We start from the raw sequence: 22,200 nt of genomic DNA on the forward strand, positions 1-22,200 counted from the left end.
TTTTAATTTATTAATCCTTGATCGTTTTACTTCTGTCACATTAAAAGAAAGGATTTGATTTCTTCAGTTACCATTAAAGTTATTGCCCAAAGAATAATTAAAATTAAAATTTGAAGTACCTTAGTGTTATTTGGTGATTAAATGCGTTTTTGATATTTCTCTACAGTCAAGTGCGATAAATGTTTCAAATCATATTGGCTATAGGAGAAAGTTGAATGTTCTAGATTTGAATTCCTAATGAAAATCATTTTAAATCTGGAATCTCTTGCTTGTTAAAGTTTTGGGCGCTTACATTGATCATTCATGATTGTCACTGTTCGTCACACATTGGAAAATTGTTGTGGATAACTTGTTTTCTTGCTTAATCTACAGTTAATTGAACATACAAGCACTGGTCTGGAGTCATTTATATCTTGCGATTGTGTCTTATTTAATCCATCCATTTTAATTGACCGAGACTTATGTACATTCGTAAAGTTGTCCATCATTAAAATATCCTAGAGCCCGTGTTCCACAAGGTTTCTTATGCATTTACCTTAGGGACTACCCCCCTTGACTTGCCTAGGAGAGAGTCTAAACGGAGTAAGGATTAAGAGTGACAACCCTTCCTCTGAGCGTTGTCACGGTGCCTAGACACTTTGTGTGACAACTTTTTTTGGCGCTGTTGCCGGGGATAGAGTTTTTTTGTCCCTGGTTTCCTCGACATCGTTTTAATCATCTCATCTTTTCGCCATTCATTAGCCCGTCAAGTGGCACAACATTTTTTGGCGCCGTTGCTGGGGACATTTTATTCTCGACGTTTCAACGACATTTCCTCATCATTCTTCTCATTTCTCATCTTTTGATTTGAGCCGGCAACGACAACATTTTCTGTCGCCGTTGTTGGGGACAGAGTTTTTTTTCTGTCCTTGATTCTCAGGACATTTTTTCTAATCATCTAATCTTTCATCTTTTCTTATCCCAGTAGCACAACATTTCCTGGGGTCATTTGATCTTTTCATCGCCTTATCTTTCGTAATCTCATTAATCGTTTCATCTACACTTTTTGCATCTGGACATTTCGGTTCGTTTCTTGTTTAAGTGGCGACTCCACTTCTTTCTTTTATTATTTCTCAGACAAGAAGCTCTCCCTTATATCCAGTTATTTTTGTCTTTCGACCCTAGAGCTAGATTCATGTTCAAGTGGCAACTCCACTTCTTCCATTTCTTACAATAATTCCTACTAGAAGCTCACTTCTTGTGGATCTCTTGATTTTCTTGAGCAGGGGTCTCTCTCTAGCATCCATTTGGTCGAAGTCATCATGGATGATTTGTTTACCTCGTGTCATTTTACTGATTTTCTCCATGATATGCCGGAAGAGGCCATTCATAAATTGCCTTTGTTCTTGGGTGGTGATTCAGTTGCTGTTAGAAAGCATTTATGCAAGTTTACTCGTACAATAATCAAATATTGTAGTTCTCCCCAATATAAACATGAAGATGTCAAAATGCGTCTATTTCCCTTTTCTTTAGAGGGTGATGCTTTGAATTGGTTTAATAATTGCCCTTAAGATTCTTTCGCTTCTTTACAAGACATCATCAATGCTTTTACAGATAGATATGGCAATCAAGGTAGCTCGCCTTGTGCCCCTAACATTATGCAACGGAATGAGAGTAATCTTGTAAAGGATCCAACTGTCAATGAAAGATTTCAAGACAATTCTCCATATCAAAATGTGCCATCCATTTGTGCCGTTGCAGGACGAATCCATGATAGTGGAAAAACAGGAGCAAGTTATCAAATCAGTGTCGACAATGAAAGGGAAAATGATAAACATCTTATAGAAGAACTAAAGCAGTTGGTTAAAGACACGCAGTTCAGTGAAACACAACTGGTAAAAAATATGGAGCTTAATCAAGAAAAATTTATAACTGATTATGTCAAGGATATGAGAACTTTGTACACTCAACTGGAAAAACGTGATGAGGAGATGGAAATCATGAAAATTAAACACTCCGATCACGTAGCCACCATAGTAGAAAAGTGTGCTCAGAATATGGAGGATATGAGGACCGACATGCAGAGTCAGCATGCTAAGGAAATGGAAACCATGAAAGCTAATCATGACAGGGAAATTAATTCTATGCAAAGCAAGTTATTAGCCCTAGAGGAAAATATGACGATCATGGAATTTAATCATTCAAATCACGTGACTGCCATGGAAACAACTTATCAAGAAGAAATAAGTTTGATTCGGAACAAATTGTCAATTATGGATGAAGAAATGACCATCATGAGATTCGATAATCAGTTAGCTATCATACAAGCAAATCATGAGAAAGAGATAAACTCTATGCAACATTGCTTGATGACCATAAAAGCAGATAATGACAAAGTAATAAAAGATATGAAAGCTGGTCAGATATGTCTTCAGAATAAGTTATTGACCATGGAAGAAAACCATGCCAAGGAAGTCAGTGCTATGAAGGTTGAACACTCAAACCAGATAGATGCCATACCAATATAGGTACAAAAACTTTAGCATCAGTCAGAGGATGAAAGAAACAAGGAAACGTCAACAGATCATAAACCTCCCTATCTGCTGCAGCAAGTTCCATCTTATTATGAGGTCATTTGTTCCATTGAAAAGTGGTTAATTGAATGTGACTCAGATAAAATGGAAATTAATAAGAATCAGACGCAGAATGAAGAAAGACATATCATGCATATCCTACATACTTCATCTGAGAGTTTTGAAGCAGAATGTTCCACATCATCAGTGATACAACCTGCCACAAAGAAAAAACGCAAGAGAAAAAGAATGAGGAAGCGGTTTGATGCATCTGATGGCCGTGAGCAGCTTGATTTTTGGATAGGAAAAAGTCCTATCGTATGCAGGATTGGACATGGCACATCCGAGAAACAACCAACAGATTTGCCTGAAAGCAGGCAAATGCTCAGTATGCACTATATTGAACGCATCTGATGCCATGGGGCATCTTTGTATTGTATTTCTAACCTTATATCCTGTTATTTCAGTATTTCATTTTGTAGTTAGATTTGTGTTTTTCATGTTATTAGGATAGTTAATAAATGAAGAGCTTATATCTTTCTTGTGCTTAATGTTATATGATGATTTTTTGGATGGATGCTACTTATGTTATATTGTGTGTTGCGTGGATGCAGATTCTGGATTCTCACATTCCTCCGTTGCAGCAACATGTCCCCAAGGAGAGCGAAATGTTGACTACTACGTGTCAACGACCCATAGCAGTACACCCTCTTTTTTTGCAAAAGTGATAGTGCCTGATCGATGTGTTCGTGCCGTCCAGTTATCATCATCAACTTGAGGATCATGTTATAATGTAAACCCATTCTGCATGTATATAATGTAAATAATCTCTGCAGATCTGTGTCGTGTATGTAATTGTTTAGGTAAACCTACTTTTCTGGTGATGATCTACATTCCGAGAGGTTTTTTGTCTCACTGATCCATTCTCGAATGGTCGATAGAGTTTTCCTTCAGCCTTATTCCAAAGCTAGAATGTATTTTTTCATTGGGATCTTAGGCGAGTCCTAGTGTTATAGTTCGAGTCTATGTACAAGTGATTTGGGAATAATCATAACTATTTGGTTAGGTTATTTTATTACAAATTGCTTGGTCTGTTAGATTATATTTGTTTCGCAGAAATGGGTAGTCCGTGAGGGTCTTTAACAAATGAGTTTTCCCCCTTGAAATGTAAAAAATATGAAAATCATGATGTAAAGTGTCTTGAGGTTTGGAAAAATTAATTTATCCCCTCATAGATTAATTAATTAAGTTTTCTGGCAAAAAGTTAATTAAAATCCTAAGCCAAAATTTAATTAATTCTAGGTCCTAGGTAAATTTAAATTCTCCGAAGGAAAAATTCCTTGGTCCTCAAAAATCAAAATTTAAAAGGTCTTGGGACTAAGGTAAATTGATTATTTTGCTAAATTTTAAGCCTTTGGTCCCTAGGGTTAAGTCAAAGTCAAAATTTTGAGGAAAATAATTCAAAAATTTAATTTTTGAATTAATTAAAATTTAAAATGCATTTAATTGAAAAATTTGAATTTTCTCAAGAATTTAATATTTCGATGGATAAGATTAAAAGAAATTTTAATTCTCATCGACAGTCGAGATTGCTTTGACAAGGATCACTCGAACTAGCCGTTGGAAGATTTATCTTTAAATAGGAGGTCATTTGTCAGTTGATCCATCCGATCTTTTGATTGTGTGCTAAGCGAAAAGCTCTTGTGTAAACTTTTTCGGATAATAAAGGAAGACTTTGGGGTTAATTTTCGCCGGTGTTACTCTTCATGGAAATACTGTAAGATGTATCGTTTTTCATGTGTAATTTTTTTTAGCCATTGATAATAGCTTTTAAAGAGTGATTTGAGTACAGGTATCTTGCTCAGTCGCTGGGGTTTAAATGATAATTCAAGTCTTGAATATAATAGCAGGTATCTCTATTTATCTGAATTTTATTATCATTTTCTCGCTCTATGTTGATGGTTGAATTGAGTTTTGCAGGGAAGTCTTGATTTTTAGATCATTGGGCGTTTGGGGAAGTTGTCAGTTGGACCAACCAACTCTCGATTCGTGTTTTCTGAAGAGCCCAACTTAATTTGATCTCAGGTTTATCATAAGATATTTTTTACTGGTGATGCATGAAGTGTTTTGAGCTCAACACCTCCTTTAAAATTCAAAAAATTACTTGTTTTTGTGCTAAATCAATAGATCTGGCTGTTAAGAACCTCAGATTATCAGATTTGGGAGCGGAGTTGGACTCACACTCCCTAGATCTAATAGATTTGCCATTCATGTACATAGATCTGTAATTATTTTGGTTTTCTGACTTGGGTTTTTGTATATATTGTTTGGGTGTTTCTTGTTGTCTTGCAGCTATAGATCTGAGGAAGAAATTTATGTAGAGTCCATATCTAGACCCTGGAGGGTAAGATCTGGATATCTGGGGTTTATCAATGTGATTTTCCAGGGATATTATTCAAATTAATTTTGTAGTTTAAGAGTTTAAAGAGTTTTAAATTTGAAAATTCTTATAAGGGTTCCAAAATTCTTAGATCTGGAAATTTTGTGAGGGTTTCAGGGTTAGATTAGAAGCAGGTGGATTCAAAATTTTAATTAAAATTTCCAGAAAGCTTTCAAAGGGTTTATGGGCTACCATTTGTCTGATTTTTGTGATTTGTTGCGTGGTTTTTGGGTTTCATTGTGCAAATTCGAAATTTTTTTACCCTCTCAGTTATCAAACCCCTGTTTGCGTTCTTTCTTGGCTATTCGCTGCCACTCTTCTACATATCCAACAGTCCCATTCACCCGATCTGCTTTCCATCCAGCTCTCAGCCTTATACAATCTAGCCCTTTCGTTGCATCAAAACCCTCAATCCATTTGCAGCCACGAACTCCTGCGTGCTTCCATCAACTTCGTCTGCCAGTTTCTACCTCTCCTCATCGCAACTCTAACTACTCTTAAACCCTCGTTGCTCTCTCCTGCAGCCATACGAGCACTCCTACCTCTATCCCTGTCCGCTGCTCCTCATCACTCTCGTGCTGTCTGCCAACTCCACCTCTCCACGCTGCCAAAACGTCGAAATATCCTCTAGATCCGCATCCTTCTCGTTGCCTGCTGCCTTCAAAACCTGTTATCACCTCATCATTGTTGCTTAATCCCCTGCGGCTCCCACAACTACGTTGTTTAATCCTCCTTTTGGCTCCATTCCTTTGTTGCCTTGCCGTCGGATCACTATCCTTCACCCTGCAGCCTTGCCCTGCGGTTCCCATCGTCGTCCTCTTGTCGACATCTATTTCCATGCTGCTCTTCGAGCCTCTCTTGCAGCCGCTGTCGAAATCCAAATCCGAGCAGTTCCATCCTTGCTGCCACCTCTTCAACCTGCATTCACAACAACAAAATTAAAAAAAAAACATTCAATGTCTTTGTATGCGTTAGATTAGGTTTTATTTTCATTTAATTTAGTTAGTTCTTTTTTTTATTGTATTTGTTATGTTTCGGTTAGAGTTTAGATATGCATTTTCATAAAATCAAATAAAATCGATTTTGTTTTCACCTTTTGTTTATTCCATTCCATTTCATTTTTGTTTATTTTTATTTATGATTTATGATCTTGATTAAAAAATATAAAAGTATCAAAAAAACATAAAAATCATAAAAATTAAAAAAATCATTTAAAAAATATAAAAATCCTAAAAATTCTAAATAAATCTATGTTTTTTTTTTAAAGTTTAAAATTTTGGTTACTACGGAATTAAATTAAAGGGATTCACACATTCACATTAAAAATTTTAATGTGGCCTATGGCCCATTAAAATTTTAATTTATTAATCCTTGATTCATTTTACTTCCGTCACATTAAAAGAAAGATTTTGATTTCTTCAGTTACCATTAAAGTTATTGCCTAAGGAATAATTAAAATTAAAATTTGAAGTTCCTTAGTGTTATTTGGTGGTTAAATGCGTTTTTGATATTTCTCTATTGTCAAATGCGATAAATGTTTCAAATCATATTGGCTATAGGAGAAAGTTGAATGTTCTAGATTTGAATTCCTAACAAAAATAATTTTAAATCTTGAATCTCTTGCATGTTGAAGTTTTGGGCGCTTACATTGATCATTCATGATTGTCACTGTTCGTCACACATTGGAAAATTGTTGTGGATAACTTGTTTTCTTACTTAATCTACGTTTAATTGAACATAAAGGCACTAGTCTGTAGTCATTTATATCTTGCGATTGTGTCTTATTTTAATCCATCCATTTTAATTGACTAAGACTTATTGTACATTCGTCAAGTTGTCCATCATTAAAATCTCCTAGAGCTCGTGTTCTATAGGGTTTCTTATCCATTTACCTTAGGGACTACCCCCCTTGACTTGCCTAGGAGAGAGTCTAAACGGAGTGACTAGGATAAGAGTGACAATGCTTACTCTGAGCGTTGAGCGTTGTCGCGGTGCCTAGACACTTTGTGCGACAACAGACTACATTCAGTGCAGTCCTGACCATGAACTCAGGATCTGGTGTAGACACCACGGAATTCAGTTGGTCTCGAATCCCTTGCAACCAGAGAAGGAAGGGATTGATTTCTTCTCCCTTCTGCATCTGATACTATCTTAGCTAGTTCTCAATCAACATCTTTCATTGGATGGAAGTTCACTCATACAAGGTGGTCAAGGTCTCCCACATCTCCCTTGCTATTTCCTTTTCAACAATATGTGGGACCATATGATCCTTGACCCCATCCAAGATCATGCATTTCGCCTTTGCGTGAGCCTCCTCGTATTTCTTGAGAGGATCAGTGTCAACCAGTACGACCACCACTTTCAAGGCATAATCCTTGATGCGATTCTTGTCCAAGACTGCCAGGATCCTAGCGTTGCAGATGACGAAGTTGGATGCTCCATCCAATTTGTCCTGATCCCTCAGTCCATTAACTACCATCTCTGCTCAAACAAGTGTAGAACAGGTTCTCTTCTCCCTCTCTTATTGCTTCCCTAGCAAGACTCGGATTTGGATTTTTTTGGCTTTAGAAATCCTCTAAGGAACAGGTTCTTTCTAGACTGCCTTTGAGTCCTAATTTCCTTCATGGAAATCCTCCTGCCAAATAATGTTGAATCACCCCTTCTCCATTCCTTCTTTGTTGCTGCTCAACAACTTGGACCTAGATTTCTTTGGCAAGAAATCCATTAAGGCAATGAATCCCTCTACCTCGGTTTCGTCTCCACAGAGATTGTTCTGCAACAACAGTAACAACGTCCCACCAGCACCACAGGTCGAATCTGCGCTACTCCCACTGCCCCAACAACTGACTGGTCTAAGCCCTCAGGCTCTGCACTAGCCCAGAGATCTGACACAGTCACTGCGTGAGCTCCTCTCGGCTACTGTGTCTCCTCCTCCTGGCTCAGAAAGCTGAAGCAGGCACTGCGTGAGTCACTCCTCTAGTATTGTGTCACCCCTTCAGCTGCTCCTCTGGCTCTGAAACATCATTGTCACTCGGGACAGCTGCTTCTCTGCAGCAGATTTGCTGGATTTTCCGACTGATGGCTTTAGTGTCTGTTAAGTTTTGGTATGTTCTATGCTAGAGCAATTTATTTAAATTTTCACAGCTAGCAATCACATCAGCATTACGATAAACTGCAGATAGAACATAAATATAAAACACAGAAGACAAGCCAAGGCAAGAGGACACAAGATATGGCGCGAGCCAGGGACAAACCCCACAATGTGTGGGGAAACCCTTTGATCAAATCTTCTTTTATCTTTAAAGTTCAGCAGAGAGAGAGATAGTACATTTACAACAGAAGTCAACACTTTGAATTATCTAGATCTAGCATAGATCATTTCGTATAACGATGAGATCAGTTGAAGACATTCTGCTTCAACTGATTCTCAAGGTGACTCCTTCACCTATCATCGTGCTGCATTTGGTCTTATAGTTGCACCACTGCATACTACCTCATGCGACTGCCCATGCTCCATGTATTCATTGTACAACCCATCCACAATATATCATGTTGCTGCCCAAGACTGCGTTATATATATGTGTCCAACGTATATATATAGCTTATGTACTATAGCGTATATTGTCCAGCGATTACTGCCCATCGTATGTACAGTCTAGCAAATATATAAAGACCATACATATCAAGACCACATACATATTAAGACCCTATATACAACTGGAGCAAGATCATACATATCGAGAACCTGTTATATAACGTTGATGCCATACATCTTTGTATCAATTTTCACACCAGAGCAATATCATATACCATCACAATATTGTGATCATATGCCATTATAACTAGGGATATCATGCGAATGCCATACCACATTAGAGAGACGAATGCGAGACCATATACCAAAGCGAAAAACCTCTGCGGCCTCAGTGAATATACATAAGAGACATCTGTGAGTATATATAAGAGTCTTTGGCATCCTCTACGTGAATATAGATAACCTCTGCGATGTGTACAGGACTGTCCAGCGAATGTATATAACCATAACTGCAATGTATGACATGACTGCCCAGCGTATGGTTGCATAGCGTATACATAACTCCAGCTACACCTCAGGACTGTGTAATTATGACTGCGGTTGACTGTGTCCTTTTATTATTGCGTCCACCATTTATCTTACAACGTGTAAGTTCCTTAAGAACAACGCATATATATATATATATATATATATATATATATATTGTGCTCCATAATATTTCTACAGCGAAGCGTATGGCTGCGTGTCATCATTATCTGCGTGTAAGATACTGTATGAACTGCGCTTTGACAACAACGTATATAATCCTTTATGAACAGCGTATATGATCCTCTATATAAAGGCATCCATTAACTGCGTTTAGGGCTGCTTAGAACAACGTATAAGTTCATGATTGCATTCTTTGTTAGGGCATCATACTAGGCCAGCGTAATCTAGTGTGAATCTCCTTCTCCAAAAACCCAAGACGTGGAGAGGAGATCACTTCAAGTGAGTTGCCAAATGACTTCAAATCCTCCTTTATTTATACTAAAAACGTAGAGGTTGAATAGACACGTCAGCTGGGCTTCTAGAGGCTACATAAGAGCTGGTCGGCTTGATAATAATTACATAAACAAAATAAATTCATATCTCCATAAACACTTATCAGAATTAGATGATATTTGGATCAATCCTACACCTCTCGACGAGAGGGATCCAATAAAAATATCAGCTGCCATAAATAAACTGACCCACATGGAGTTTGGCCCTAGTTTCCAATTTAACACTCCCTCTCAACTAGGGGGAACTCCATCTGTTGATCCATATGTCCGACTGTACTATCTCTGCCATCAGTGCCCTGCACTGCTCTGCCCATATTTGCTCAGCTCTGCTGGCTCTGCTCTACTCTGCTCAGCTCTGCTGGCTTTGCTTTGCTCTACTCAACTCTGCTGGCTCTGCTAGCTCTGCTCTGCTCAGCTCTGTTGGCTCTGCTAGCTCTGCTCTGCTTTGCTCAGCTCTGTTGGCTCTGCTCTGCTCTGCTCAGCTCTGCTGGCTCTGCTAGCTCTGCTCTGCTTAGCTCTGCTGGCTCTGCTCTGCTCAACTCTGTTGGCTCTGCTAGCTCTGCTCTACTCAGCGCTGCTGGTTCTGCTAGCTCTACTCTGCTCAGCTCTGCTGAACTATGAAGAAGAAGAATTGATCGAGAATGTCTCATACCATTCTCCACTGACCCGAAGTTAGACTCAGAGTGCGTAACACTGGTCCCAGACCAGTCTCAACCGACCCGAAGTCAGCGTCATAGTATGTACGACTCTCACTGGTCCCAGACCAGTCCTGCACTGACACGAAGTCAGTCTCGGAGTATGTACCACTGGTCCCAGACCAGTCTCAGCCGACCCGAAGTCAGCGTCATAGTATGTACAACTCCTACCACTAGTCCCAGACCAGTATCATTGATCCCAGATCAATGGAGTACATCCTAGCGTAGGGAGTACGGTAGATACAACGATGCGTCCATCGGTACTACTATGGTCCCTAACTTCATTTCCCTGCTCATTGATCAGATGAGAGGTACTTCCCATGAGTCCCAGACTGCATGGGTAGGATGCCTCGACAGGAGAACTTAATCAATCCTGTCCTCACAGGAGAACACATCAATCCTGCTACAATCGCCATGGAGAACACATCAATCCAGGCTGCCATGGAGAACACATCAATCCAGGCCTCACAGGAGAACACATCAATCCTGCTACACAGGAGAGCAAATCATCCTGTTCCACAAGAGAGCGAATCATCTTGTCCCACAAGAGAGCGAATCATCTTGTTCCAGTGCGCACCACCAGGGGAGGGTGAGTCACCTTGTGGTCGTATGTTGCTCCAGTAGAACTACAAGCCCCCCAGAGCTCCCAGAGCTCAATGTATGCAACATGCAGAACCCTTTTACAAAGGTCTCTCGACGACTCCAAGTCGTTCGGGAAAATCACAAATTTGATCTTTCCTCAGGGCTCTGTCCTGTACATCATCTCAGTGCGATGGAGCTTCCTTGATCATCGACTTACCATATCCCAGATAAGGCAGTATTTGATGTCTATCTGTTGGAGCAATTGTCAAATACGGGATTCCTCAATAATCGAATCCCATCTCTGGTTGTCACAAAGAATCACAGTGGTATTCATCATGTGTACAAACAGCTCACTGAAGAGCTTCAGCAACCAAACTGCCTCACAGAAGGCCATACTATCAACAATGTATTCTACCTTGGTGGTGCTTAGAGTCATCGACTTCTGCTTCCTGCTCATCCAGGATATCGAGGCAGATTTCAAAGAGAAACAACACTGAGAAGTGCTCTAGAGATCCTCCATATTGCCTGCCAACTCATCATTCGAATAATCATGTGGTTTCATATTTCTGGCAATGTATCTCAATCCATGAGAGATTTTGCCATGAAGATATCTCGAAAGATTCTTGGCACCAATCCAGTGAGGCTCAACCAAATATGAGCTCACCATGCTAACTGCAAAACATATGTCTAGACGAAAGTTCACCAAGAACATCAACACGAATGAGTTTTAGAAACACAGAGGCATTTCCCAAATCAAGTCCGACATCACTACCATATAACCTTTGAAAGTTAAGATCCTCGAGGTAGTCACAGGCTAGCAGTTTATCTTCCCATATTCAGAATCCAACTCCCTCTGTCTTCTACAAATGAGAGGGTCTGCACTCGTCAGACATAGGTGCCAGTATGAGAGGTGTATCATCCACAACCTTCGAGTAATGGTTTGGATCGGTTTCACTCCTAGTGAATCTCAGCTGCATTAGATAGCTATCAATCCTCTCATACTATGCCCGAGGTGTTTTGCTTCAAACCATAGAGGGCTTTCTTCCACCTGTATATATGAGATTCCCTGATCATGATTCTCAAACTCCTCGGGTTGTTCCAAATCTGTGGACCTGCTGCATGAGGGCAATGGTCCCCTTATAATATTTTCCTTCGGTACATTTCAGACATGTACCTTCATGCTTCCTTTTGAATTGAGGCATCCAAGTCACCATCTGACTCACGGACCTCCGGTACTGAGTCAATGGACATGGTCCCCAGTGGACTTCCTGTAACTTGATACAACCCTGAACTCAAAAACATCTTTGAAAGATCTATTTTCAAACACGTACCTTTCCATTGATAAGTGCCATCTTGTAACCTTTCACTTCCATTTCTGAGATGGACATCAGGTTCTTCTTGTGATCAGGTACATAAAAGAGATTCAGGGGTTCCTTGCTTTTGTGGAAGAGTCAACCATTTCCTTGATGACCTGCATTACTAGTCATTCCTTTTGATCATTGAAGATGTCCCAGGAATGATTGTTATCTTCATCAAGAGATGTGTCTCTGCCATTCGGACACTCCTTCGTATAACGGCCGAACTTATTTCAACAAGGCATCTGCATTTTCTTCCACCCTTAGATCCGAACTTCCCAATGAAGTGATCTTAAGATGGACCATCAGAATCTTCCGCTGCGCCATTCTGATAACATTTTCTGCTTTGACTTCACCCTAGGTGAATTATGAGGAACCCATTGATCCTTCTGTCTTGTCCCAACTGTCTTCGGTGATTGCTCTTTCACTCTTGCTTGGGCATTGTCTTCACCTCAGCTCTGATACCATGTTAAGTTTAGGTATGTTCTATGCTAGAGCAATTTATTTAAATTTTCACAGCTAGAAATCACATCATCATTACGATAAACTGCAGATAGAACATAAATATAAAACACAGAAGACAAGCCAAGGCGAGAGGACACAAGATATGGCGCGAGCCAGGGACAAACCCCACAATGTGTGGGGAAACCCTTTGATCAAATCTTCTTTTATCTTCAAAGTTCAGCAGAGAGAGATAGTACATTTACAACAGAAGTCAACACTTTGACTTATCTAGATCTAGCATAGATCATTTCGTATAACGATGAGATCAGTTGAAGACATTCTGCTTCAACTGATTCTCAAGGTGACTCCTTCACCTATCATCGTGCTGCATTTGGTCTTATAGTTGCACCACTGCATACTACCTCATGCGACTGCCCATGCTCCATGTATTCATTGTACAGCCCATCCACAATATATCATGTTGCTGCCCAAGACTGCGTTATATATATGTGTCCAACGTATATATATAGCTTATGTACTATAGCGTATATTGTCCAGCGATTACTGCCCATCGTATGTACAGTCTAGCAAATATATAAAGACCATACATATCAAGACCACATACATATTAAGACCCTATATACAACTGGAGCAAGATCATACATATCGAGAACCTGTTATATAACGTTGATGCCATATATCTTTGTATCAGTTTTCACACCAGAGCAATATCGTATACCATCACAGTATTGTGATCATATGCCATTATAACTAGGGATATCATGCGAATGCCATACCACATTAGAGAGACGAATGCGAGACCATATACCAAAGCGAAAAACCTCTGCGGCCTCAACGAATATACATAAGAGACATCTGTGAGTATATATAAGAGTCTTTGGCATCCTCTACGTGAATATAGATAACCTTTGCGATGTGTACAGGACTGTCCAACGAATGTATATAACCATAACTGCAATGTATGGCATGACTGCCTAGCGTATGGTTGCACAGCGTATACATAACTCCAGCTACACCTCAGGACTGTGGAATTATGACTGCGGTTGACTGTGTCCTTTTATTACTGCGTCCACCATTTATCTTACAGCGTGTAAGTTCCTTAAGAACAACGCATATATATATATATATATATATATATATATATATATATATATATATATATATATATATATATATATATATATTGTGCTCCATAATATTTCTACAGCGAAGCGTATCGCTGCGTGTCATCATTATCTGCGTGTAAGATACTGTATGAACTGCGCTTTGACAACAACGTATATAATCCTTTATGAACAGCGTATATGATCCTCTATATAAAGGCATCCATTAACTGCATTTAGGGCTGCTTAGAACAGCGTATAAGTTCATGACTGCGTTCTTCGTTAGGGCATCATACTAGGCCAGCGTAATCTAGTGTGAATCTCTTTCTCCAAAAACCCAAGACGTGGAGAGGAGATCACTTCAAGTGAGTTGCCAAATGACTTCAAATCCTCCTTTATTTATACTAAAAACGTAGAGGTTGAATAGACACGTCGGCTGGGCTTCTAGAGCCTACATAAGAGCTGGTCGGCTTGATAATAATTACATAAACAAAATAAATTCATATCTCCATAAATACTTATCAGAATCGGATGATCTTTGGATCAATCCTACACCTCTCGACGAGAGGGATCCAATAAAAATATCAGCTGCCATAAATACACTGACCCATATGGAGTTTGGCCCTAGTTGCCAATTTAACAGTGTCCTATGATCTGCAACCCTCTGATACCATGTGAAAATTTCTGAATCTAGACACAGAAATCCTACTGCAGTTACTGGTTTAGCATCTCCTACTTGTTATTTTATTCAACAAGTTATTTCATCTATAAACAATGATGAAAAACACTACTGCAGACTACACTGACATATAAATCATAAATTGAAACAACAGATGAGACAAACACACAAGGGACACCGTTGTTTTTGGACAACACGTCCTCGGAAAAACCCAATGCAAGAAAATTGGTGCAGTGGATAGAAGGTTTGTATTATTAAGCAAGCAGAATCTGAGTACAATAGGTTACCTCTCACACCGACTAACCTTTCAGAGAAATCTCGATAGCAAGAAATACATACGAGGGTTTACCTCATTCTCCAAGTCACAATCGATCCACTGAGTGGCCTGACTCTAGCAAACACTGCAAAATCCGAATCACTGCTTGGGCTAGCATCTTGCCTCTAGGAGACTGCGTCACCCTGTCTGCTGGATCGATTTGCTGGAGGAAGACTGCTGTTCAGCCCTCCCTGCTCAGAACTTTGCTTCTCTGACAAAATCTCGAACTTCTGACGAATATCTTGTACTGCCATTGCAAGAGACCCTCCTAGCCTACGTCCGCACTGCGTGAGCCCCTTCCTGGGCTGCGTAGGCCTCTGCGTTGCCTCTCTGATGCTATTGCTACCTCCCTGCCACGTACTCTTTGGCTCAGAACTCCTTTCCGATCCAAATCTTTGCTTCTGCCCCTCTCATTGCAACTCAGATTACTGGTTTGATTTTCTCAGCAAACCATGCCCCAGAAAAATCGAACTGACTAATTAACTTCGTGTATCTCCAACTGGTCCTCAAGCTTCCTCTTATACTTTTCCTATTGATGAATCAACGATCGAGATTAAGTCCCTAATCAACGGCTAAGATTCAAACAGACTTGATCCTCGTCTCTTAGAAGCTTCTCACCCATATTTTTATTAATACCCATTAATATTTTTATTTTCCTAAGTTTAGACCTAGGAACCCCATTAACATTATTAATTACTTTAATAACTTACAATCCGGGTGGAATTTCTCCAAACGATTTCTGGGTCTTGGAGATCTCATGTATTCTAGCCCCTCCACAAAATTTCGAAGCTAGAGCACATCCGATGCTACCCAAAATCAACAATTCCTAGTCAGGAGTTGTCAAGACTCAGTACCTATGTAACACATTTTGATTTTGATGACTTAATGAGAAAATTAGAGTTTATTGTTAATTTCATTTTTTTCTCGTATTGGATCATTGATGAATCTGTCACAATTGTATTTGTATGAATAAAGTTACAAATTTTACAATGTAGAATCTAGATGTATGTCTGAATTTGTATCATCATGAGAATTTGTGTAATATGAAATTTGACATATCTATCTATCTATCTATCTCTCTCTCTCTCTCTCTCTCTCTCTCTCTCTATATATATATATATATATATATATATATATATATAACAGGTCCTATGTGTCCTGTTCCAGTGGGTCTACGTGCCCCCTGTCAGACACTCGAATTTGCGTGTGCTGCGTGTCCCCGTGTCTGGTGACTTAGCTAGATGCATTTTTGTGTTTAAGAATAAAAACAAAGTCTCAATTTGCCATAATTTTTTTTTTTTGAAGTTTTCTACTTAGTTACTATTATGTGCTGAAGATAATAAATTAAGATTTAATTCGTAGATCTAAAATAATCTCTCTTCTAATGATGGGCAATGTTCACTTTTGGTGACTTTTTTATCCGAACAATGCCAATGGTGTATCTCGTTTTGTATCAGTGACATATGGTCTTTCTTTCTGCATTTTCTTTAAGTTCTTTTGTTTTATGTGTATGTTCAAGGTTCGAAGGCTTAGAGTACAGCAAAGAATCAAAAGTGCTGAGATAAGAAATGTGAATGATGAGGATGAAAATGAGATGCCTGATATTCCATCATCCATTCCTTTCCTCCCTCTTTTGGTGAGTTTTCTAGAATATCATTAATAGTTATATGTATATATATTTTTAATTTTAGATAGGATCACAGTTATGATATCATGACAAGTTGATAAAATGTATTTTTCATTTTCACACATTTTTCAGTCAGTCAGTATTGCAATTCATGAACATCTTGTAGTCTTTGTGAATGCTAACGCCTGTGTTTGCTTGTATGAGCAGACAACGACGACTTTGAAGCAGTTTTATGCCACCTGCTTTTTATTCATTGCTGGGATCATTATTTTTGGTGGCCTTCTTGCACCTAGTGTAAGTTGACTACACTTCTATTGTTTTTGTTTAACGTCTATAAACTGTGATTTTTATCTTCTCAAAGAGGATTATTATCACTGAATTATAAGTGCTGACAAATATGGATTCTTATTTAGTAGAATGCTTTCACCCTTATGAAGTTCAGTTCGTTTGAATGTTGGCAATTAAACGGTGACTGCACTCACAGGTCTTCTTTTCATTTTATTTTATGGTTTTAGGTTTTGCAGGTGTTATTTCTAAGTTGCACAATACAGGGAAACATGTACGAATATTTGAATGGAAATGTGCTAGAAACGTGGCCTCTCAAAAATTTGGAACTGGAAAATGCTATATTACAATATCATAATTAATAAGAATGTATTCTTGTTGCAGCAATTGCTATGAATATAAAAACATTGATCTGAAAGCCCAGGAAAGAAAATGGTTCAGTGAATACAAAATAAATCGAATGCAATGAAGAACCATTGAATTTTTGGAAAATCAAGTTGCATTAAATGAATAATGACTGGTTACTATGAATTTTTTTTGAGGAAAAGGTTGTGTTTCTTGTGAAGTGGAGCTCTGTTCAATGGGAAGAATGAACAAAATGCTGGTCGAGGGTTTCTGAGTCAGGAAATGGGCACAGATGGGCATGGAGGGTCTCACGTATAGACAGAAATGGATCTGCACAGAGAGGAGGGAGCGCCGAGCAGAAACATACATAGATTTGGTAGAGTAACCCCTGATGTTAGATGCACAGTGAGTAGGGACATTTGTGCATGCCAGCAGAGAATGGCAGACAGACAGGGGAATGATGAAGTTATTAGAACCACCAAAGCTCTAATACCACTGTCAGACAAAGGGAATACCTCCACTGATGATTGTTTTCATTAACTCATGCTATACAAATATACAATAGAGTGTCTATTCATTTCACCTGCTATGAGGGACTCTTGGTCTTCCTCATGACTCCTCATTTCCTCTACCTAACTATGATTTACAAATTCTTTACAATGACACAGAAATTCTGAAGGATTATGTGTCCAACAATTTGAAAGGTTGTTTTTGTTGTTACCTATCCATAATAAACAAAAACAGAATTATCACTTAATACTTGTTATTGGTGCACTTGATTGCATTTACTACAACACTCAAGTGTGAATTCTGAAATGTTTAGAAAATCTGATATATAATACAAAAATGTATTGTTTTAAGTGACCATCGTGGAATGTTTGAAATAAATAGATTAATCATTTGAAATAAATAGATTAATGTTGTATGAATGATGGAACTTTTTCTTTGATCAAGAATATTACAATTTGCAAACATAGCACTTGAAAAATCATTGTTCTAAATTGAATATCTTGTGAATTTAACTATTTTGGTAATTTGGTATTTGCACCATCGAAATCTTGATTCTTACCCTGGTGTACCAAGTTGCCTCAGTGGATCTTAGCTAGAAGGCTCATCGTTTCTACTACTCGACCTAGATGGTTTGACTTATAGGAAAACCATCCTTAGGCTAGGAAGCCTTCCTTAGCCTTAAAGTGAGAGGCAAGGCCATCTAGGTGATAGTGGGTGGCTTGTTTGATATTTTCTCCTTGGCTCTCCTGCCGATATTAGGAATTTTACCTTTAGGTGAGAGATTGAGTCGCAATAGGTAGCTTGTCTATTGTACCTCTAGGCTCTCCTTTTGAGGTTAGGACTTTTCGTCCTAGGGTAGAGTTTGAGAGCTAACAAGGAGCACTTGCTTAACTTCACATACAATTGATTCTCTCTTAGTACTTGTAGCATTAAAGTGCTCTTCATGTAGGGATAAAATGACAAATTTATCCAAGTAATTTCTAAATATTTCTTTCATTAAGAACATGAAAATAGTTAGTGCAGTTGTCATTCCAAACGGTACCATGACAAAGTCATAGTGTCCATAGTTGGTTATGAAAGTTGTCTCACTAATGTCTTCATCCTTTATCCTTATTTAATGGGTAGCTCAACCTCAGATCTATCTTCGAAAATATCTTTGCTCCTCTCAGTTGATCAAATAGGTCATCAATAATTGGTAAATGATATTTATTTGTCACAGTGACCTTGTCAACTATCTAAAATCAATGCACAACTACAAAATCCCATCCTTCTTCTTCACAAAGAGTACTGTGCTCCCCAAGGATGTGAAAATTCCTAGATCTAACAATCTTAGGAATCCTACTGCAACCAACTGAATCTACTTCACCTAAATTGTAAATTACGTTACAAGCTTATTTCAGATTTCTTCTTGAAACATTGAAGTAAATTACTGAAGCAACCTACACCAATTAAATATTATTCTGAAGACTGAAACATAGAAACTGAGGAAGGAAAATATAAACACATAGGACACAGTTATTTTTGGACAAAAGTCCCCGGAAAAACCCAATGCGGGAAAATCGGTGCAGTAGCTTTGAGGGTTTTATTATTATGCAGGAGAAAATCTGAGTACAATTCTAGGATGCTAAACTAGCAATCCAATACAGAGAGAACACTGAACAAAAGATTGGTGAAATGATCTCAAGTGACTGATCTTGTTGCTCTGGAGGCTCTGCATCACCCTCTACGCAGAACTGCGTCACTCTAGGCAGTTTTTGCATCACCCCTCCTAGGTATTATGCTGCCTGTCCCCTGGATCCTCTGCTAGCTGAGAAATCGACCTTCTGCCTCCCAGACTCACACCCCATCTTTCGACAACTGAATTTCGACTTCCCTTAGCAGGAAACTTGACTTTCCCTCAAGAACTGCGTTGCCTCTGCATCAGCACTGCGTGGGCCAGCGCCAGCCTTCCTCTGAACGTCTTTCTGTTCTCCCTTTGCCTCGTACTCTCTGGAAATTCCTTCTTCCGGATTCTCACTGCCCCTCAATTGCAAGAAATCTCCTCAACCATTTTTTCCTTCTGAGAACATCTCACTTTAGAAAAATCGATTTCCTTGATCTCTCAGTGTATTTTCCTAATGACCCTCAAGGCCCTTCTTATATCTTCCTGTTGGACAACCAACGACCTAGATTACATCATAATCAAAGGCTCAGATCGTTTTGGCTTGATCCGTGTCTTTTTCTAGAAGTTTCACCCCTGATTAGATTAATACACATTAATATTTTAATTTTCCTAAGTTTAGAGTTAGGAACCCCTTTAAAAATATTAATTATTTTAATAAAATCACTTCCGAGTGGAATTTCCCAAAACGCTTTGTGGGTTCTTTGGAATACATGTGCCCAAGCCTCCCTGCAAAATTAGAGGCTTAGAGCACATATGATGCTACCCCAAATCAACAAAGGAGAGACACTTGGGCATACACACCCGTTCTTTAATAATTCTTCTGATTACATATTTGTGCTTGGCTATCTCTTTATGATCTTATTGTTTCCTCTGCATTTATTGTTGAAATTTCCTGTGCATAATTGCTCAATGATATCAGTGGCATGAGATAAATTGTTTAAAGATCATTAGGTAGTAATTCTCAGATCAGAAAATTGGTTTCTACTGTGTTCTTGTAGAAAATTCAACATGGTATCATAGCAAGGTTGAAAGACTAGCGATTGAAGTCAGCCTAAGAGGCAAGTGTTCAACGACTTGATGAGATTTTGATTTCTTTTCAATTGGTGCCAAGCCTCAGAATGGAAGACAATGTTACAAACCTTCAGAAGGAAGTTACTCCAAAGCCAAACGGAGTTAAGGAGAAAGTCTCCCTCACTTGTTTTTATATAAAGTGAGAAGAGAGCCTATCGGAACACTTGTATTAAAGTATGTGCTTTTAATATTGATGTATTCGTCTTGGAGTCTTTATGTTTGTGTGGTACAAGAGTTGGAAGACTTAGGGTTTGTAAACCCTAGAGAAGACTTGGAGGTTACGACTTGTATTGAAGTCTTGGATGAGAAAGTCCTAGGGTTTGTGGGATGAAACCCTAGAGCAAAACTTGGAATTCTAGATGCAAGTTTTTGTGATGCATATTTGGTTTATCTCCTTGATAGCATGTGGAATGACTTGGTGTTGATGCTAGCTTGTTGTGGAGCCTTTGATGTGGCTAGATAGCTCAATGAATCTGCAGGATGAAGAAACCCCAAACCCTTACAATTCATGCAAGAAAAAGGAAAGGAAAACAACATGCATCAATAGTTGATGTTGAGGATGAACATTCACCTTAAAAGAAGTCAAAGGAATTCAAGCTTGATGAAATTACAAATGGACTTCATTGAATTTTGCAAGGAGGCAAGGATCAATAGGGAGTTGACAATTCCTTACAATCCTCAGTTGATTCTTCCTTAATCATGAGATAAGTACTTCATATTCTTTTCCTTGACTATTATTACTATGTTTATTTTTTAGATTAGCCTCTTGCCTTTGTTTTTTTTTTGGCTTGGTTATATTTTTTTCTTCCATGGACTCTTGAGTGGAGTTTTTGTAGAAAGGAAGAATTGTGGAGACTACCAATGCAATGATGATTCATGCAGTATATGGCAGCATTGAGAAGTACTAAGCGAGGTTTGTGACAAAAAGGTTCTCCCAGAAAGAGGGAGTGGACTACAAGAAGATTTTTGCTTCAGTCGCCAGATGGTCAAATTCTTGGACTTGAGCATAGACTCAACATGAGTGATAGGTGTGGCAAAGACCTAATGAGATATTCCTCGAACATAGAAAGTATAGCGGCCAAATTTTTGAGGAAACTCGGTATGATGAACTGCAAGTCCATGGGTACTCCTATGGTTTCTAATTGTGAAAATTTGCTGCAGTAATTGATTTATTTCTCCTACTTATTTACAATAATAAGTTATTCACCAATGCTTTAGTAAATATCAAAATAAACTCAGCTGCAGACTTCACAAATTAAGAATTGAAAATTAAAAGGCAAGAGAAACCTCAGCATATGAACAATCACATTGACACACTTGTTTTTGTACAATCGTCCTTGGAAAAACCCAATGCGGGAAAACCGGTTCAGTAGATCTGAGGGTTTCTATTATTGGCAGTAAATTTCTAAATACAATCTGGATGCCCCCAGAGAAAATGGCAATCCACTTAGAGAAGATAACTGAGAATTCTCTCACACTGAATTTGGAGATTTTTTGCTCTCCCTAGCTCCTGGATGATCCATTGCGCAGTCTCTGCGTGAGCCTATGCAGCCATTATGTGGCTTCTACATGGAGACTCCCTCTGACTGCGTCAACCTTGGCTGCTATTGCTTCTGCGGCTGAGAAATCGAGATTTCTCCTGCCAATCACCCATAGTGATTCCTGGCACTGATCTCTGCTATCCCCCAACACTTTTGCGTCAACCTTGTCTAGTTGTTGCGTTGTCCCTCTGCATCAACCTCCTCTAGTTGCTGTGCTGTCCCTCCTTTGCACTGCGCTGGCTCTGTTATCCTTCACTGTCTTCTCTAAAGTATGCTCACTGAAACTGGAAATCACTTCCAGTACTGCCTTTGATCCTCACTACTTGATCACTTGTTCAAATTCCTTACCAAACCCTGCCCTAGGAAAATCGAACTGACTGATCAACTCTCTATGTG

At 38.8% G+C, this 22,200-nt stretch overlaps 1 protein-coding gene across 2 annotated transcripts in view; it reads left to right on the forward strand.

Moving 5' to 3' along the window:
• LOC149213655 (protein ORANGE, chloroplastic-like) overlaps positions 1-22,200 on the forward strand; it is a 309,867-nt gene that overhangs the window by 65,946 nt on the left and 221,721 nt on the right. For both annotated transcript variants that reach the window (XM_089392088.1, XM_089392087.1), the window contains exons 3-4: positions 16,282-16,398; positions 16,597-16,683. In XM_089392088.1, coding sequence (XP_089248214.1) covers positions 16,282-16,398; positions 16,597-16,683 — 204 coding nt within the window. The remainder of the gene's footprint in view (positions 1-16,281; positions 16,399-16,596; positions 16,684-22,200) is intronic.

The sequence above is a fragment of the Pinus tabuliformis genome, chromosome 1_1, assembly GCF_031772625.1.
Source record: "Pinus tabuliformis cultivar Carrire ecotype Pingquan chromosome 1_1, CPIR1, whole genome shotgun sequence".
NCBI lineage: Eukaryota > Viridiplantae > Streptophyta > Pinopsida > Pinales > Pinaceae > Pinus > Pinus tabuliformis.